Source organism: Saccostrea echinata, unplaced genomic scaffold, assembly GCF_033153115.1.
Source record: "Saccostrea echinata isolate AGI-Se365-2 ecotype Australia unplaced genomic scaffold, CSIRO_AGI_Sech_v1 ptg000054l, whole genome shotgun sequence".
NCBI classification, from domain to species: domain Eukaryota; kingdom Metazoa; phylum Mollusca; class Bivalvia; order Ostreida; family Ostreidae; genus Saccostrea; species Saccostrea echinata.
Window position 1 is genome coordinate 45,462,242 of NW_026889803.1, and position 17,433 is coordinate 45,479,674.

Sequence of the window (17,433 nt, forward strand, 5' to 3'; positions counted from 1 at the left end):
GAATTTCAATGCCAATTTTACTTCTACGGAAGAATGCATTTCCTGTGTTCCTGATTTAACACGCGAAATCGATCGAGTTCATCGTCATTTCCGGAAATGTCATCATGGCTGACAGACGTAAACGACATGGGACCAGCTCTTACTCTGACATAGATGAAGAGTTGGCCCCTTATAAATGCCCCGTATGCTTAGAAATTTTTAAGAATCCAGTTCATATAACATGTGGCCATAATCATACGTAAGTATTTTATTATTCTGTAAATAGATAAGCTAAAATATCCAAACTTGCATAAGCTTGTTTCTAGATTCTAGGAACGTTTTCTTTCTCTTTCACAACACAGCTGATTGGTTACACGGTGGTGCGATTATTTTTTGAGGAGTCACGTAAAGCATTAGCTAGTATGATGATTACCTAGGCTTAAAGTACAGGGGAAATACGTGCGATATTATAGATACTCAAGTCGAGGTTCAGCTCTTTATTTGGCAGAAGAAATGCTGAAATACTAAATAGATAATGTAGACATATCTCTAAAGTTCTTTCATTGCATCAGGGATGTATAAGTATCTACGTCTCTGATTGCAGTAAGTTCCATAGTCTAGCCTATGGCATATGCATGCCTACCCATGTACCCATCAGAAATCAGCTATATAGAGCAAAGATCACAGGTGGAATGGTTGGGGCTGTGGATATTGCCATGGGTAGCTCAGTTGGTAGAGCAAACTGACTAGTGATGCAGGGGTCCCGGTTTGATTCCTGGTCCAGTTGTACATTTTTGCTTTTCCTGTTACATAAGTTGGTGCCGTTGACCTCCCCTGGACTTGCAGGTGAAAGTCCTGCCAGGGGCAATAACATTGTATGAAACTCAGAAAAATTCAGATGGATCAGCATGCAGGGCTTAACAGACTACCCAAAAAAGTCAGCCCTGCTGAAAATCAGCAAGCCTGCAGAATAAACATCAATCGATCATTGAATGGATTCAGAGCTATTCAGAAATACATTTCCTAGATTGGCTTTTTTATTTACATAATTACATTGATAGATATGGTCATTTGTGTATTTGAAGAAGTTTAGATAAGTACACATGTTTATTCTGCTTAAGTTTTGACACACGTATAATTGACAAAAGAAAAAAAAAGTACAATTTTAAATTTCAGTACTTAAGAGCATTAACTTTTAATACTAAATATAATCAGGAAATCATATAATATCTCCAACGGAAAAATGAACTGCCTATATAGGCAGTTATTAATAGGCAGTACTTTAGCAGTTTTATGAATTTTAAGCAGTTTCAGGCAGTTTGATTTTTACTGTTGTTTCATAACTGCTAATGCCTGGGAAGTAAACAGTTTTCATAAGCAGTTTTCTAAGCAGTAAGCAGTTTCCTTAGCAGTATGTTTAAGCTTTACCCCTACTGGGGGAAAGAACAGTTTTGTTAGCAGTATCTAAGCAGTTTCCTTAGCAGTAAATATTCAATTTGATTGGGATCAAGATAAATTCCAATGTTGGGCTCAATGATCAATAAATATACACAACAGGAACCAAACAACTGACCGCCAAAATTGAATTTTGGCTGCTATGTTGTGTAGTTGGACAAAAGGAAATAGTCATGAATAGGGGCCTGCTGGCCACAATTATGATGCAGACATATAATATCTGGTAGGTACACTATATTTTATAAGTGTTCTTAATAAGAGAGGTAATTAACAATTATTAATTGTTCTGCTTGAATCATATTTTAATGGTATATGTCTCATATATTATATATTTCCAGTGCACCTTTTAAGAATCACTGACTCAATTTCATTTGACTTAAATAAGCAAAATCTTTTTTATTTAACCACAACTACTGTTTTAGAAAAAGAATGTACCTTTTTTATCTATACTGATATTGAAATTATTGATGTAGCTTACAACAGGGACTTATATACAATGTACTAACGGGATAAGAAACTCCTTCAGCACCATGTTTATATATATTTACCAAAAACATCACGCACCACACTACAAGTTTTTCAAACTACTTTTTTTCCCAGTAAAAAGCTTGTTTTCTGATTAATGTTATCTGTTCTTTTTGTGTATCAGAATGGATTTTTAATAAATTTTAAAGCATACAGTATAAGGTAATATAGTTATTAAGTAAACAACCACCAAAATTGGCGAATTCTTGGAAATACGGTCGATCAGGGCATATTGCATTAATTGATTTTGAAATAAACGTAATTACTACTAAGATAAGGAGTATAAACAGTTAAAATAACAAATCTTGAATAATTTTTTGATAGATAAGGTTTTATTCTAAAATATTTGATAGCATTTAATAGAGATATATTTAATCAAAATTGACTTATGAAATCCCGCAACTTACGAGATACCCCGTGAGACTTGCGAGAGTCGCCTATCCAGTTATTATATAGGTCCCTGCTTACAAGTACATGGATTAATTAATTTTCATAATGTGGATTGTTTTAACATTTGTAGTATTATGAGTTATATAAATTGTATATTTAAAATTGGCCCAATTAATGGATTATATTTCTGTTAAAATTAAATTACAGATTTCAGGAAATATGTGCATGTCCTGAAAATGAGATTGCTTCACAGCTAGTTAATTATCAGTACATATTAAGCAGTTGTCTAACAGTTAACTAAGCAGTACAAAAACAGTAGCTTTACAGTTTAATAAGCAGTACCTAAACAGTTAGATCGAAGGAAGCAACCAGTCCTGAAAAATCTTCCCAAAATAACTGCTTATGAACTGCCTATGAACTGCTAACGAACTGAGCAAAACTGCCTAACAACTGTTAAGGCTTAGAAAACTGCCTATTTTATTCAAAGGTTTATTGTGGGCCCAACATGCCAATAAAGCAGTGCAGAGAAGGTTTAGAAACTGCTTATAAACTGCTAAGATGGTTCAACTGGTAAGGTTAAGAAACTGCTAAATAACTGCATTCCACTTTGCCATGGGTTTAGTATATAAATCCCTGATACAATTATTAATTTTGATAAAAGTCAATACATAATATTTCTATAAAATTATAGATATAAAATCAAAGTAGATTATTTGTGATGATTTTCACTAAAGTTTTTAGCTCACCTGAGCCAAAGACTCAAGTGAGCTTTTCTGATCGAAAATTTCTGACGTCACAAGGCCGCTACACGCGTACTTTCCCTCCAGTATTATGAACTGTTTGCATTTGTATAGATTATATAAGGACTATATCATAAAAAGAAAGTTAGTGGTTATGAGACAGTCTGATATTACACTTAATATCAGGCTCATCATTGATATTGGACTGCCATATATAGGTATAAATTTTTAGACTGGGAGAACAAAAGAATGATGTTGCAGCAATATTTTAATCTTTGTTATTCCATTCAAGAAATGACTGTTTGGTCACAAATCAACTGTTGTATATGCCCCCAAAACTTTTAAAACTTTTATTGCAATTACTCTGAAGGACAAACATCTTGAAATGCAATTTTTTCATGAATTATTTTCAGAACAGTTCAAAGTTGGAAACTATCATTGCACCATTTTTACATGCTAAAAATGCTCATTTGAGAAATAAATATGATGTAGTAGCTGTTAGACATTTGCTTTATTCAGCATCATACACTCAAACTAACTTTACAAGATGAAGAGCTCCCTTAGGGGGAGATAAGTTAAGCATAAACTAGAGTTACTTCTCTTGTCATATTATACATAAGTAAACTAACATTAATTATACTTTTCTCTTTTTGGGTAAAGAAAATTAAAATAACAAAAGTTAAGAATGATTAAAAAGTTTCTGATTGTAAGATTAACAGTAATATTGTCACTTTTAACCACAAAAGTCTGGCAACATCTGTCCTGTTTGTAGAATCTCCAAAACGCACAAACCATTTGCTCCTGCTTTTGTTAGGCAATTTGCTAGCTGTTTTTGTCCCGAACACCACTGAATTTTTTTCACTTCTCCTTGAATTACTGCTTCTGTCAATGCGGCAATATCGATTCGAAGTCTCTTATCCTCCACAAGTTTTGTTGAATGCACAGATTCAATCACACTCTTATTGTCTACAAATGCATAAATCGCGATGGATTTGCTGGGAACTCCCAAAATTTCCTCCAACATGTGTCGATAATAAAAACTTGCCTCCAGTCCTTCCTGTAGACTAAGTGCCTCTGCTGCTAGGGTGGAGCGGACAACTCTTCTGATCTTTTTAGCCTGCCAGAAAAGGGGGGAGCATTTTCCATGTTTGTCCATAATCCAGATAATAACTCCTTGGGTACTTCCAATTCCATCATTAAGGTTTCCTAAAGATGCATCAGTAAATGTTATTATTTTTAGTGAGCTAAGATCTAAAACTGGAAATCTCAGGATACTTTTGAAGTCCTTAAGCCTATTAATGGTTTTTGTTGCTCTGATTAAGTCTGCCATGGTTCCACTTCTCAGCTTAGTGCTCATGTCTATCATTTCAAATGCAAGGTCTGGTCTAGACCCCTGCACTGCCCAATTGATCTGCCCTATGATTTGTCTGTATTCAGTCTGTTCTTCATCACTTAGTTGACTTTTCTTCTGACTTGCTCTCAGGGGGTCAATCTCTACACTTTGTAACTTCTCCATGTAATTAGTGTGATCCAGTACTATTCCCTCTTGATCTTGTTTAAGATAGAAACCGATATAATGAAATTGGCATTCGGCAATTTTTCCAGCTGAAAATCTCTCTCTAAACTTGCAAACCTGTCTCTCAAAAATCTCATCCCCAGCATGGAGAAAATCATCAACATGAGAACAAATTATTCCATGTAGCTTTCCATCCTTTCTATAGCAGAAGAGAGCTGGGTCTACACTACACTGCTCAAAGCCAAGTTTATTAAGTTCTTCTTTAACACTTAAGTAAAACTGTCTCGCACCATCTTTCAGTCCATATAGACAGTGTTTCAACTTCCATATCATTCCAGCAGGTGTGATACTTTCCTTTGGCGGTTGAAGATAAACATCTCTGTCAAGTGTTTTTCCTTGCAAAAAGGCTGACTTTATGTCTGTGGTTTTGACGTCCCATAATTTACTTGCTGTTATGGTCAAAAATATCTTAAGGCCGCCCTTTCCAACTGTCGGACTGTCTCTTGGGATATAAAATTCCTCCTCGAACCCACGTGCTACAAGTCTAGCTCTTACTTGTCCTTCTTTTGATGTAACAACCCATCTTGTAGATAGTCTATGTTGTCCTTCATCCAGAACTTCAGTGTATGTGTCGAAGTTTTTTAGTTTCTCTAATTCATTCTGTTTTGCTAGAGATATATTGTCACAGCTTGTATTTTCACATGTTGCAGAATTAACACTCTCATCATTTTGGTTGATTATTTTCCAAGGAAGGCTACCTAGGTCTATGCTTTTTTCTTCTTCACTCTCAGAATCTTTTACATTATACCAATCCCTGTTGGTTCCAGAAGCTTTGCCAGCTCTGCTGAGAATTGTTGCTTTTATCCAATTATCATCCTCCAATCCCATCTTGTACTGAATACTGTCATTTGCTTTCAGTGCAGGTTTGGGGGGTTGGTGTGAGTTTTGGTCTATTTTCCTCTCTGACAGGTATTCAGTGACTGCACTATTCTTAAGTCCCACTTCACTTGTTACTCCTTGATGTGTTTTCTCTTCATCGGTACTCATAGTTTCAGTATCTGTTATTTTCTGTAACCTGTTAGGTGACACTCGCACAAAAACTCCACCATGACGAACAAAAACAACTTTGCCATCTTGAAAAACAACTCTCCCAGGTCCAAGCCATCTATCTTTACCCTCACGCTTGTAATACACCTGATCACCATTCTCATAGGATTCTTCAGCTGCTCTCACTTTATATAACAATGCCCTTCTGATTCTCTCATCAGCTTCTGCCTCTATGTAAGCTCGTCTAGTGCTGTGCAATAAATTGAGGTGTTTAGCAAATGTCTCACTCGTTGTACGACCCTCAAGTGCTGGAAGTTCGTCCGTCATGATGTTCGGAAGTTGGGGGTTCCATCCAAACACAAGCTGGTGGCTACTAAAGCCGTTCCACATCTGCAATACATTCCTAGCCATGTTTGCCCAGCACAACAAGCTCTCTTCACTTACATCTTTATAGTCTTGTTCCAATTTTGTGAGCATCATGTCGGTTACAGAATGCACTCTTTCACACAAGCCGTTTTGAAATGGACTTTCGCCTGCAGAAGTACACACTTTGACATTCAAAATGGATGCCACTTCTCGAATTTCTTCCGAGTTAAACTCCCCTCCATTGTCTGTCATAATTGCACCCATGACACCAAATATTCCTATCCAATGAGACATGATTTTATCAATAACATCAGTTGTCTTTTTCCTCTGGATAAAAACTGACACAGTGTATCTGGACCACATGTCAATCATGTGTAATATCCACTTCCCTCTCCAGTACTTTAGGTCCATAGCTACCTTCTCATTAAAATGAGACGCCATTGGAAATGACACAACAGGTGGTGATGGGGTTCTGGCATAAGTCTTGCACACATCACACCTCTGCTCTATTTTTTCAATGTCCTCTTCAAAGCTCTCACGCCAAGCACCTGCATCTTTCAAGAGGGATACAAGTCGTTTCTTTGGTGGGTGGGCAAATTGTCGGTGCAGTTTCAGAAGAGTTGAGTATCTCTTTTTTGGATCCATCTCATCAATCCTAACTGAGCAGACTTCCTCAACAGGTATCATTTCTGCTTTGTCTATGGGAATACAATAATGTCCAGAAGAGGTCACATTAAGGTTCATAGTTTTTCCTAGAATCTCTGCTGTGTCATCCTCTAAGTTCAGCTTTACGCCAGCAGTTTTCATAGCTGTTCTTGACAACAGTAATGGAATGTCTGAATTAACAACATCAGTAGTTATCGTCACATCTTTCCCTGCTATACGAGCTGGAATCGCAAATTCTCCTTCGGATTTAAGACGAGTTCCTCCTCCAAACTTAAAAATTCTTCTGCCCTCTGTTTTCCTAATTTTATTTTTGTCCAAATCATCCAGTGAATCAATGTATGTGTTGATCCATGTACTACCACACACTGTACTGCTGCAGGCACTGTCTAGGACTGCACAGTTCCTAGCATCCATCCCCAAGTGTCCTATTTCCTTTGGTTGGTAACCTGTAAATAGTACAAATTCTTCTTTAGCTGAACATGTATTGACGTTAGCCATATTTTCCCAGCTATGAGGACATGCGGCCACCATATGTCTGAATGACCCACAAGATTTGCATGTCAACACATTCCCATCTGGTCCTGATGGATTCATACTCTTTTTAATTGCTGAGCTGCCTACTCGTGATTGTCCGCGGTACTGACCTCGATGAGAGTCTCTACTCTGACCACTCTGAAATCCTCTTCCTCTCATCTGCTCATTCCTTCCCCCTCCTCGATAAAATTTACTGCTCCTCATTCTAGTGTATCCAGCTGCCATCAGCGCTTCTTCATTTTCAGCAAGGAATGCTGGTTCAAGTTTAATGGATACTGGTTTGGTAGGGGCATTTCCTTCACACGTTTCACCTTTGAATTTTTTAAGGGATTTCTTAGCTTCTTCATATAAAGTTTCTTTGTTCTCAAAATTCATTCCTGTCAAGACAATCATCCTTTCTTCTTTGCTTATCAATGACCTTCTGAGTAATTTGAATGCCAAAATCTCTGGGGGTAACTTCATATTTTTCTTTTCAATTTTTCTGTATTTTGCATCAAAGATGGATATGTATTCATTGATAGACTGTCCATCAGATCTTTTAAAATCTTCAAAATCTTCAAATTTTTCTAAGCTGTCTGCCAAGTCATCTTTGGCTAAATGCTTGTCCAAAAATTTTATCAATGTTTTCAAACCTGTGTCTTTTTTGAGATCCTCCAATTTCAGCTGATCAAACACTTTTTCTCGTATCTGTGACTCATCATTTTCAGGAAGAGACAGAGCAATAGCAACACCTTGTTTCTTTTCATCTAACTCTGTGACTTCTTTCCATGCTAAGAGTTCTTGCTTGTAGAGCTCATAACTTTTGATTTTAGGGTTGTAAGAAGGGGGGTTGATTTTTGTTGACATTATCTCTGTTCGCTAGGATCACACTTTTTTTTTTCACATGCACCAAACTTTGAATTTGCTATAAAAAGTCACACACTTGCTTACACTGTTTTTGGCACTTAGTATCCAAAATTTTCTTTCAACCACGCTCTGCTACCATTGTTAGACATATGCTTTATTCAGCATCATACACTCAAACTAACTTTACAAGATGAAGAGCTCCCTTAGGGGGAGATAAGTTAAGCATAAACTAGAGTTACTTCTCTTGTCATATTATACATAAGTAAACTAACAGTAGCTTGAAATAAAGCAACTTCAATTCTGTAGGTAATACAAGCTACGGAGCTAAATATAGTGATTGTGCCAGACCTGTTTAGTTCAGAATGCCACAGTAAAAGCTGATTTCATATGTACATTTTGACTGTTTAAGAAATAATACTGTTGCGATCTATGATTTTATAAATCCAGTTCTGTCTCACTATAGGTATTGTTCAGACTGCGTTGCACCATACAAGTCCCAGCATGAAGCACAATGTCCGGAGTGCAGGGGAACTTTTGATCCTCGTGACCTGAGGAGAGCCAGTGATCTGGAACATGCCATGAGAAATGTTCAAATCCCTTGCAGATGGTGTGGACAAGGGGTAAGTCTTGGAGACCAGCTTTATATTTCCTAAAATGAGCCACTACAAATATCATCAATTATAAATAATTGCAAAGCTGAAGTGTTTTTGTATATGTAAGTGAAAAAATTATAGGCATCACTTGAAACAACTGATTTATGTCGAGGTGAATTTGATTACTGTATGATTGAGTTTATCTATATGCTGAAGGTTGAATCATTTAGGAGGGTACATGAAATTGTGTACTGGTAGTTATTGGGGAGCCTAGTAAAACCTTTTGAAGTACAAATATCGATTATTACAAAAGCAAAACAAATTTTGACTATTTTTTTAATATAAATTTTTAGATGACGGTACATCGATTGAGATCTCATTTAGCAAAATGCAAACAGAGAGATAGTTCTATTCCTAAATTTAAACCAGTTGCAGAGACAGCACAAAGTTTCCCTGCGTAAGTGACAAGTTTCAGTTCAACATACCATGCTGTATAATGGCTATTTCTTTGCTAATTGATCTTACAAAGGTAGAATTTTATTTTCTGAATTGACAGTTTCTCTGATTTTGTTCTGCAATACCAAAGTAGTAGAATATTAGAACATTTTAAAATCTATTGGATAGCAATTTTTACAGAACTCCAAATTTCTACAAAAATTAAACAGCCAAAGAAACCAGTAGTTTTACACTAAACACATATTAAACCATGAAGGATAAACAAAATACCATAAAATCACTTATTTTATTACATTTTCAACAGTGAAATACTGTAATTTATTTACTGAATAAAAGTGATATTCTGACACAGTGTGAAAGCATGGTATTCTCACAGTGTGAGAATATCAGAAGTGTGGCAAAACTTATGATTTTTGTTCCTTTCACGAAGAGTGTTTTTAAATAAATCCCTGGCCTGTTAAAAGATGGAGTTAATGAGCCATATCCTGACAGAGACTAATAGTTATTCTGCCAAAGTTTTCCAAATATGACGTTAAAAATGCATGTTTACAACATTTTTCAATCTTGCAATCGCTTAGCTATGACGTCTCAACCGCTCAAGTATGACGTCACAGCCTATGACACTCTGATACGAAAAGACAGAGGGAAAGGGAAAATCTAAGAAAATGTACCGGGTAATAAACAGAAAATTCAATGTTTTGTAGATGAATTTGGAATTTATTTCACACGTGAGACATGATTTTTTGATATTTTCACTCGTGCTTCGCACTCGTGAAAATATTAAAAAATCATGTCCCACTCGTGAAATAAATACTATATTCATCTACAAAACATTGAATATCCTCTATTTCTTTGGGTCAAATTTTGTGATTTAAGGAAAAAATATTACCTGGAAGTTGGGATTAGATTTCATGGTTGGTAGACAAACATGGTACGATAGTCTGAAATTGAAATATTTCATGAAGGACATGAATTTGTAGGTCTCCTTATACCATGAAAACAACAAAAATAAGTGATTTTATGGTATTGGCAGAGTTGTGATACATGTATTTCATTAAGGCACATGGAGAGATGCATATGATCAAAACAGTTGTGGAAAATGATTGATATCATGTTATCAAGTTGTAAATCCCCTGAAAATTCTAAAGTAATGAAATTACTACAAAGTCTACATATTTTCATGATGAAAAGCTAATTGTTTTCCAATTTTTTTCTTTTTCTTTTTGAAATTCATATTTGAATAATGGTAAGTGGAATAATATAGGACTCTTTTTTTAATCTTAATTCCAGTAATCTGTTTATTTCAGTAATTTACCAAATAGGTCTACATTTAGTTGTCCAATTTGTCATCAGGAAAATTTGGATTGTACTGCCCTTATACAACACTGTAACAAAATTCATGCACAGGAATCGGGAAGTTTTGTAAGTATATAACACAAGTATCAGGCATGTCCAGATACCAGGAAGTCCCCAATGTCACACAGAGATAGGGAAGTCTTGAATGTAAGACAGGAAGGCAAAAATCAAATGTGCATTAATTTTTATATATTTATAGGAATGTTTTGAACAGTTGTATGATTGCATATTGATAAAGTCAGACTCTTATGTAGCACAAATTGTTTTTGAGTTTCAGGTTTCTGTAACATTGAATCTGCTTTTTATAAACTGGGCTAGGTGTTCTGTAAATTGCATAAGAATTTGCATGCCATCATTTAAGAATAAACAGTTTAATAAATTAATTCACCACTGTATGCCAAAGTTGAAATTGTGTGTGTCATGTTTACATGTATTTCTGTGTAATGCATTTTTATTCTTGAATTTGGCTATTGATAATCATAATGTTTTTAATAAAGATGATTTCAAGAAAGGATTTAAAAAATTTGGTTCCAAACATAATAAAATATGAACCTTCCTGGATGAAACTTTAAATTTTTGCTCTAATTTTAAGTGACAAAATATGGGTTTCTGTTCAGCCTTTCCACTTTTTTAATCAAAATAGCTTGAAATTTTTGGTCCTAACCACCCAAGGCATGAAGCCAAATCATTAAAAAAAAATCACCCAGTCATCAAAAATCTTCTATACATGTACAATATGTGTACTTCTAGACATTTGGCATGCAAACTGTACATTTCCTGATTAATAAGCCACATAAAAAGTGAAATTATGGTTCTCAGTCCTTTGCAAATCTGTTTTGAGGTAGCCATATATCTGATTTAAAAAAAGTTGGTAATGTAGTTTTGTAGTCAAATTTTGTTTCTGGAAGCTGTTTTTTTTTTTTAAAAAAGGCCACTTTGTTTTAAAAAATTCAAAGTTATTGCTTACGATGATCACACATTGGTACAGACATTAGAAGAATTACAATTTACAAGACGCTGAGTTCTAATCAAAACAAACCATCTCCGATAATTACGTGTTGAAAACTAAAGGAGTAAATGCATTTTATGCAAATAGGTTTTTAATATACACCAAACTAAGTATTAGTTTTACACAATGATATCTTTGCTGTTTCCATTTATTTATGTTAGGTTTAATGTTTTTAATGGGTTTGTTACCAAATCAGAAGGTAAAAAAAATTACACATGGTAAAGTTTGCCATATGTGCTTCAGAGGTGTGTACAATGTATAGTTATACCTGTGTGCATCCTCAGAGACAACAAAAAGTAGTTTTTCACAACAAAATATTTCATACCAGTATTCACAACTTTGTTTTCATTTACTTAAAATGTTTACTTAAAGTGATAGCTTGTATAATGATAAAAAAACTGCAACAGGAAATATTAAAAGCATTTTTTACAAAAAGTATGTATTCATAATATTTCATTATACTGGTAATTTATGGATATAACAGTGATATTGCAAAGTAAATTTGCAGGTCCCCAGGACTTTGCTATGATAGAGATTTACCGTAACTGATAAATTCATTAGACATGATGTTGATACAATTTTTGTATGTTCATATACATGTACATTTGAATCTCTTTGAATAGAATGGTAATGGAATCATATGTATACATGTTTGTATGAATGTAATTGGGAATGTAAATGAATGTTACAATGTGGGTAATCACAACAGTATGTGTTTGTTTGGCTTAGGTATGCCCAGTTTGTGCCTCCATGCCATGGGGAGACCCTAATTACTGTAGTCCTGATATAGTTCATCACCTCAACATGAGGCATAAGTTTGAATATGACACATATGTGGTAAGTCATTAACATTCAATGTTAAAAAATATTTGTAATTAAATTTTTGTTTACCATAGCTGAGAGTGAGCTTTGTCTGGCATCCGTCTGTCCCTCTAGCTGTCTGCCCATCAGTCTGTAAACTTTTCTCTTTTTCCAACAGAACCACTTGGCCAATTTCAACCAAAGTTGACACAAAGCATCCTTGGGTTAAAGGGGATTCTAAATTTTTCTAATGAAGGGCCAAATCTCCTCCCAAGGGGAGATAATAAAGAAAGGGCAAAAAATAGGGTGGAGTCTTTAAAAAATCTTCTTCTCAAGAATCACTGAGCCAGAAAAGGTAAGACTTATGTGAAATCTTTCTGAGGAAGTATATATTCTAAATTGTTCAAATCATACCCCAGGGGGTAGAGAGGTGCCAAAATTGCAATTCAAACTTTTAGAATGAAATATATAGGAAAAATCTTTAGAAGTCTTCCTTTTAAGACTCACTGGACCAGAAAAGATGAAACTTGTGAAAGATTTCTGAGATTTAGAATTTTCCAAATCATCCCCCCCTTTGGGGACAGCTGGTGGGGCCACAATAGGGGATCACTGATTTACATTGAAATATATAGAAAAAAGTCTTCTTAAGGAGCACTGGGTCATAAAAGATGAAACTTATACTGTATGAAAGCTTCCTGAAGTAATGTTGATTTCCTGACACATGTAGAATCTAAATTGTCCCCCTCCCAAGCAAATATACATATAGGAAGAAATCTTTAAAAATCTTCTTATGGACCACTGGACAGAAAAAATGAAACACATGTGAAGGCTTCCTGACATAATGTAGATTCTAAACTATTCTAACCATAGCCCCCTGGGGTGGAGTGGGGCCACAATAGGGAATCAAAGTTTCACATTGGAATAAATAGAATCTGAAAAGTGTAGACCTATGAAAGCTTTTTAGTATTATTAGTTTTTTGGAGCCAAAATAAGGACAGTTTTACATCTTTACAAGAAAACTTTTTAAAAAAAATCTCAAGAACCACAACAGAACCATTAATTTGCAAACATTTGCAAACATTCCCAAGTTATATGGATTTCTTTTTTTTCTTCAAATTATGGACTCCTGTTGGGTTAGAGTTGGCTAAAATTAGGATCAAATTTTAAAAAATGCATGTATAAAGGAAGAGAATTTTTTTTCATAACTGCAAGGCAGTGTTAGTTACATGGATATTGTAGAATCCCCAATTTATGTGGATTTAGAGACTCCTAGAGTTAAGGTTGGGTCATAATTATATTTTACATAGAAATATAAAAGTCTCTTAAAAATCTGATGAAAAATGTTACTCAGGTGAGCATTGTGGCCATTGGTCAATTTGTTTAATGAAAAATTTATTTCTTTTCAATTTTCATATTTGATATTAGTACATATTCTAGTGAGGAATTTCAATATGCAATTTCCTCTTTGCTGGCAAAGATAATGAAATATAATGAACTTTTATTTTATTTTATTTTATTTGCCATTTGGATATTAATACTGTTATTTTCTTCTCAGGATTTTAACCAGGATGAGGATGAAATGTTGAGGCAAGCATTACAGGCCTCCCTGGAACCAGTATAAAGTTTAGTATTGTTTATACAAGAGAGTTGCCATTAATATGCTGATAAAGATATCAGGGGTATATAAAAGAGGGGGAAAACTGTGATGTAACTGAAAAAGAACCAGCCACTATGCATAAGTTTGTTTTAATAGGTATATTAGAAATATTAGGGGTTATCAAAAAGTTCAAGAACTGATGCAATAAAATGAATACTATGTACTCAGTGCTTACAAAATTTATAAGGAATATAAAACAGCAAAAGTTTAAGATGTATTAAAAATTTAAGCTTGATACATTTATAATTTGTCAAATTATCATTAAGTACAAGAGACAATATAGGATCACCAGGTGCTGTGGCCATTGAGTTTCATGACGTTGGATAACATCATTGTTTTTCCATGTTTGCTCCCTCTGCCTCAATACACTTTTCTTGATGAAATTCCCTGGAGTTTTAAGTAAAGACTGAAACCCGTCTTGTTTATATTACTTTATGATGTCATGAACAGCTTATTTCAATACATATATAGTATTGTAAATGGATATATACATAAGGAAAGATCCCCATTCCATTATGCCAGCATAATTTGTTTGTTGGAATTCATTGCCTAACTCACCTGAGCAACATCACTTTTTGACATGACTGACTTTGGACATCCAGACTACAAAACAGGTACTATGGATGCATTTGATTTCTCTGTAGCCTATGTAAACATTTCCTTTATCTATGTTAGTTCTTCCAGGGGTGAAACTTTATAGAATTTGGGAAAAAGACATCTCTCCCCCCTTCTGGCATTACTGAACCCCTTAATTTTCTGGCAATGCATATAAAATTTATGAAAAAATTTCATAGAACTTACAGAATGAGGTAAAAATTGAAAATTTTATGCAACAATTGAGTGAGTTAACGTATTGATTATTGGATGACAAATGCTCACATATTAAAGAATTTTTCTCCATTAGACACAGTAGATATATGTCGTATTTTTAGGTTGCGGTTCCTGATCATACCATTGCTTTCAAAAAACATTAACAATTTTTAAAAAATAAAACTATGATTTATAGTTATTCTATAGATAGAAAAAGATGATGCTAACAAAATGTGTAAAAATTCATTGATGTACCTCAAGCGATTTTAATTTTATTCCTGCTAGTCCACGAACTTTTTGATAACCCAATGTATGGTACATGTGGACTGAATTGAAAAAATTAATGCACGTTTTTTTTATTTTATGAAATATTTTCTTTGTGTTTGTTCAGTTTATAATTGCTTTTCCACAAGGGTGTAGAGGTTATTGTTCCCCTATTCTTATTTTGAGTTTCATTACAATTTTTACACTGTAAGATAAATCATGTTTTTGCAAATTTTTCCATTTTCATTAAGTTCTCTTACGTAATCTTATCCAGAATATGCATCCTGATTATTGTGTCAACACTTTACAAAATGGTAGAAATGTTGTTAAATATCAGTTTATCAATGTAAAAGTTTATTATGTATTTAACACATGTGGAATTAATTTTATCATTTCTTTGAGGTAGTTGTCAAAAACCTCGACACAAAAGTTCCCAGTAATACCATTGTCTTTTGATTGTAAAACTTAGCAAAGCAATACACTGTGATTTCACAATTAAATGTACAAAATCATTAATTGCTGCTACATGTACATGTACCTGTTGAAGATCTTATGGATTGCTTAGGTTTTCATTAAGTTTTTCTGTCTGTATGTCCTGATTTTTTTTTTTCTATTTTTTTTTTTTTTTGATTGTCTAATAATGTTCAAATTTGGAATGATAATAAGCAATTAGTCATAAATATGGAAACTAAGTTTGATTCGGGATGGGGCAGATTCCTTAATAGTACTTTATATGAAAGAATGGTTAAAGAGCAATAACTTCTGAAAATGTTCCTATTATGAACTAAGTCCATCTTGCACTGAAAACGCACATTATTCACTGAAAACATACATTTTCTTAAATGCATACTGATATACATCTTCATTTGTGTTATAATTCTACAGAATTAGTAAAAAAAAAATATTTAAGCAAAAATGATTTAAATTCTTTACTGCCTTTTGTAAATACAAGGATACTGTTGAATTTTCGCAATGACATTTAATGTCATTTTTGGAAAGACTCTTTGAATTATAATTACAATGGTTGTTTTATATTCTTCTTCCTAAAATAATCCTTTTTAATTTTTTTTCTTGATCAATTTATTGCTATCCCATGCATCTGCAGAACCCTTGCTGACTGGTCAGTTTTCTGTTTTTATTCATTTTGATTGCAGATAATGTAGAACACATGACAGTAATATTGAAATGTAATGATTATACTTTATCTTTTGTAAGGCGACTCCAGATCACTGTTTTTGCTCTCTTATAATATTTGTTTAAAGTAAAATATTTCAAGTAAAAGCGTCTGCCAAAATTCCAAGACATTAAAAAGTAACTAAATCACTCTATATGTTTCTCAGTACATTCATGCTTATAAGTACATGTATATGTTGATCCTTGTCCGTTAAAGGATACTTGAAAATATGAAATGGATTCCTATTGTATGACACCAGCTGTCGATTTTTTACTGCCACTGTCGACAGCATCTGCTTACATCAGTAGATTTGACAGTGTTCACTGCGCATGTGAGAATAAACTTCATAAAAGTAACAGAAACAAAACTCAACATACAAAATAACGAATCTAATCTCAACGAATGTCTTCAGTAGGTAAGACAAAGTCTCGCACCAAATTAATATTCTGGAAGTATATGCATCTCTCGATGCAACACCCATGCAAGTTTTTGTTCAGCCAACTACAACATGTTACCTTTGGTTACTCAAAAGGCTTCTGGATCTATTCCCAAGAAATTGTGTACATGTACATGAACATTTCAAATCGATATATTGTAAGCTACTGGCATGTAAATTTAAGTATATTTTATGGAGTTTCTCAGATGCGAAGTGTGTTCTTAAAAAGGATATACTAGCATGTGTCACTCAAAACATACTAGAAGCACTCTTAATGAAAACCCAATGATTTCATGAAAACAACCATCTTCACAAGGACTCAGGGGTCCTGAGTCAATACGAAGCAGGACCAACAGCAGCTTGTTGACTCAGGACCCCTGACGTTGTGAGGATGAAAAAACAATGCGATTCGTTGTTTGCTTTATTTCTTGACACCCCCCCCCCAAAAAAAATAATGATAATAAAGATTTTATAGTGAGTCTTACATCCTATATTGTTTGTCCCCCCCCCCCCCAATTCACTGTACCTTTCTACCTTCTTTCCGATTGCCCCCCCCCCCCTTTTAAACACTGTTTTGGATCCTAAAGATGATGATGAAATTGTACCAATCGCTCAAAAAGAATGTTTTCTGGTTTTATCCTGTTACAATTACAAAAGCAGAATGAGATAATCCACGTAGTAAACGGATTATATTTTTTTTAAAAAAAGAAGGTATTATTGCAAGTGATATACTCGACCTTGTAATAAATAACAATCAGGCTCGTTGAACGGGGGTGGGGGCTTTTTTTTTTTTTTTGCTAGTCAGATTTTTTG

General features: G+C 34.2%; 1 protein-coding gene across 1 annotated transcript; it reads left to right on the forward strand.

Annotated features, from left to right (window-relative positions):
* The first annotated feature begins 70 nt into the window (after positions 1-70).
* On the forward strand, positions 71-16,338 carry LOC133206115 (E3 ubiquitin-protein ligase RNF166-like). The gene is made up of 6 exons (XM_061342044.1): positions 71-238; positions 8,528-8,684; positions 9,011-9,114; positions 10,421-10,535; positions 12,208-12,315; positions 13,835-16,338. The coding sequence occupies exons 1-6, from the start codon at positions 105-107 to the stop codon at positions 13,898-13,900; spliced, it is 684 nt and encodes a 227-aa protein (XP_061198028.1). The 5' UTR covers positions 71-104; the 3' UTR covers positions 13,901-16,338.
* Positions 16,339-17,433: the final 1,095 nt, after the last annotated feature.

Coding starts and splice junctions, on each gene's coding strand:
- LOC133206115 (XM_061342044.1), top strand. CDS start 105: ATGGCTGACAGACGTAAACGACATGGGACCAGCTCTTACTCTGACATA. Junction 239..8,527: donor ACATGTGGCCATAATCATAC/GTAAGTATTTTA, acceptor GTCTCACTATAG/GTATTGTTCAGACTGCGTTG. Junction 12,316..13,834: donor TTGAATATGACACATATGTG/GTAAGTCATTAA, acceptor TTTTCTTCTCAG/GATTTTAACCAGGATGAGGA.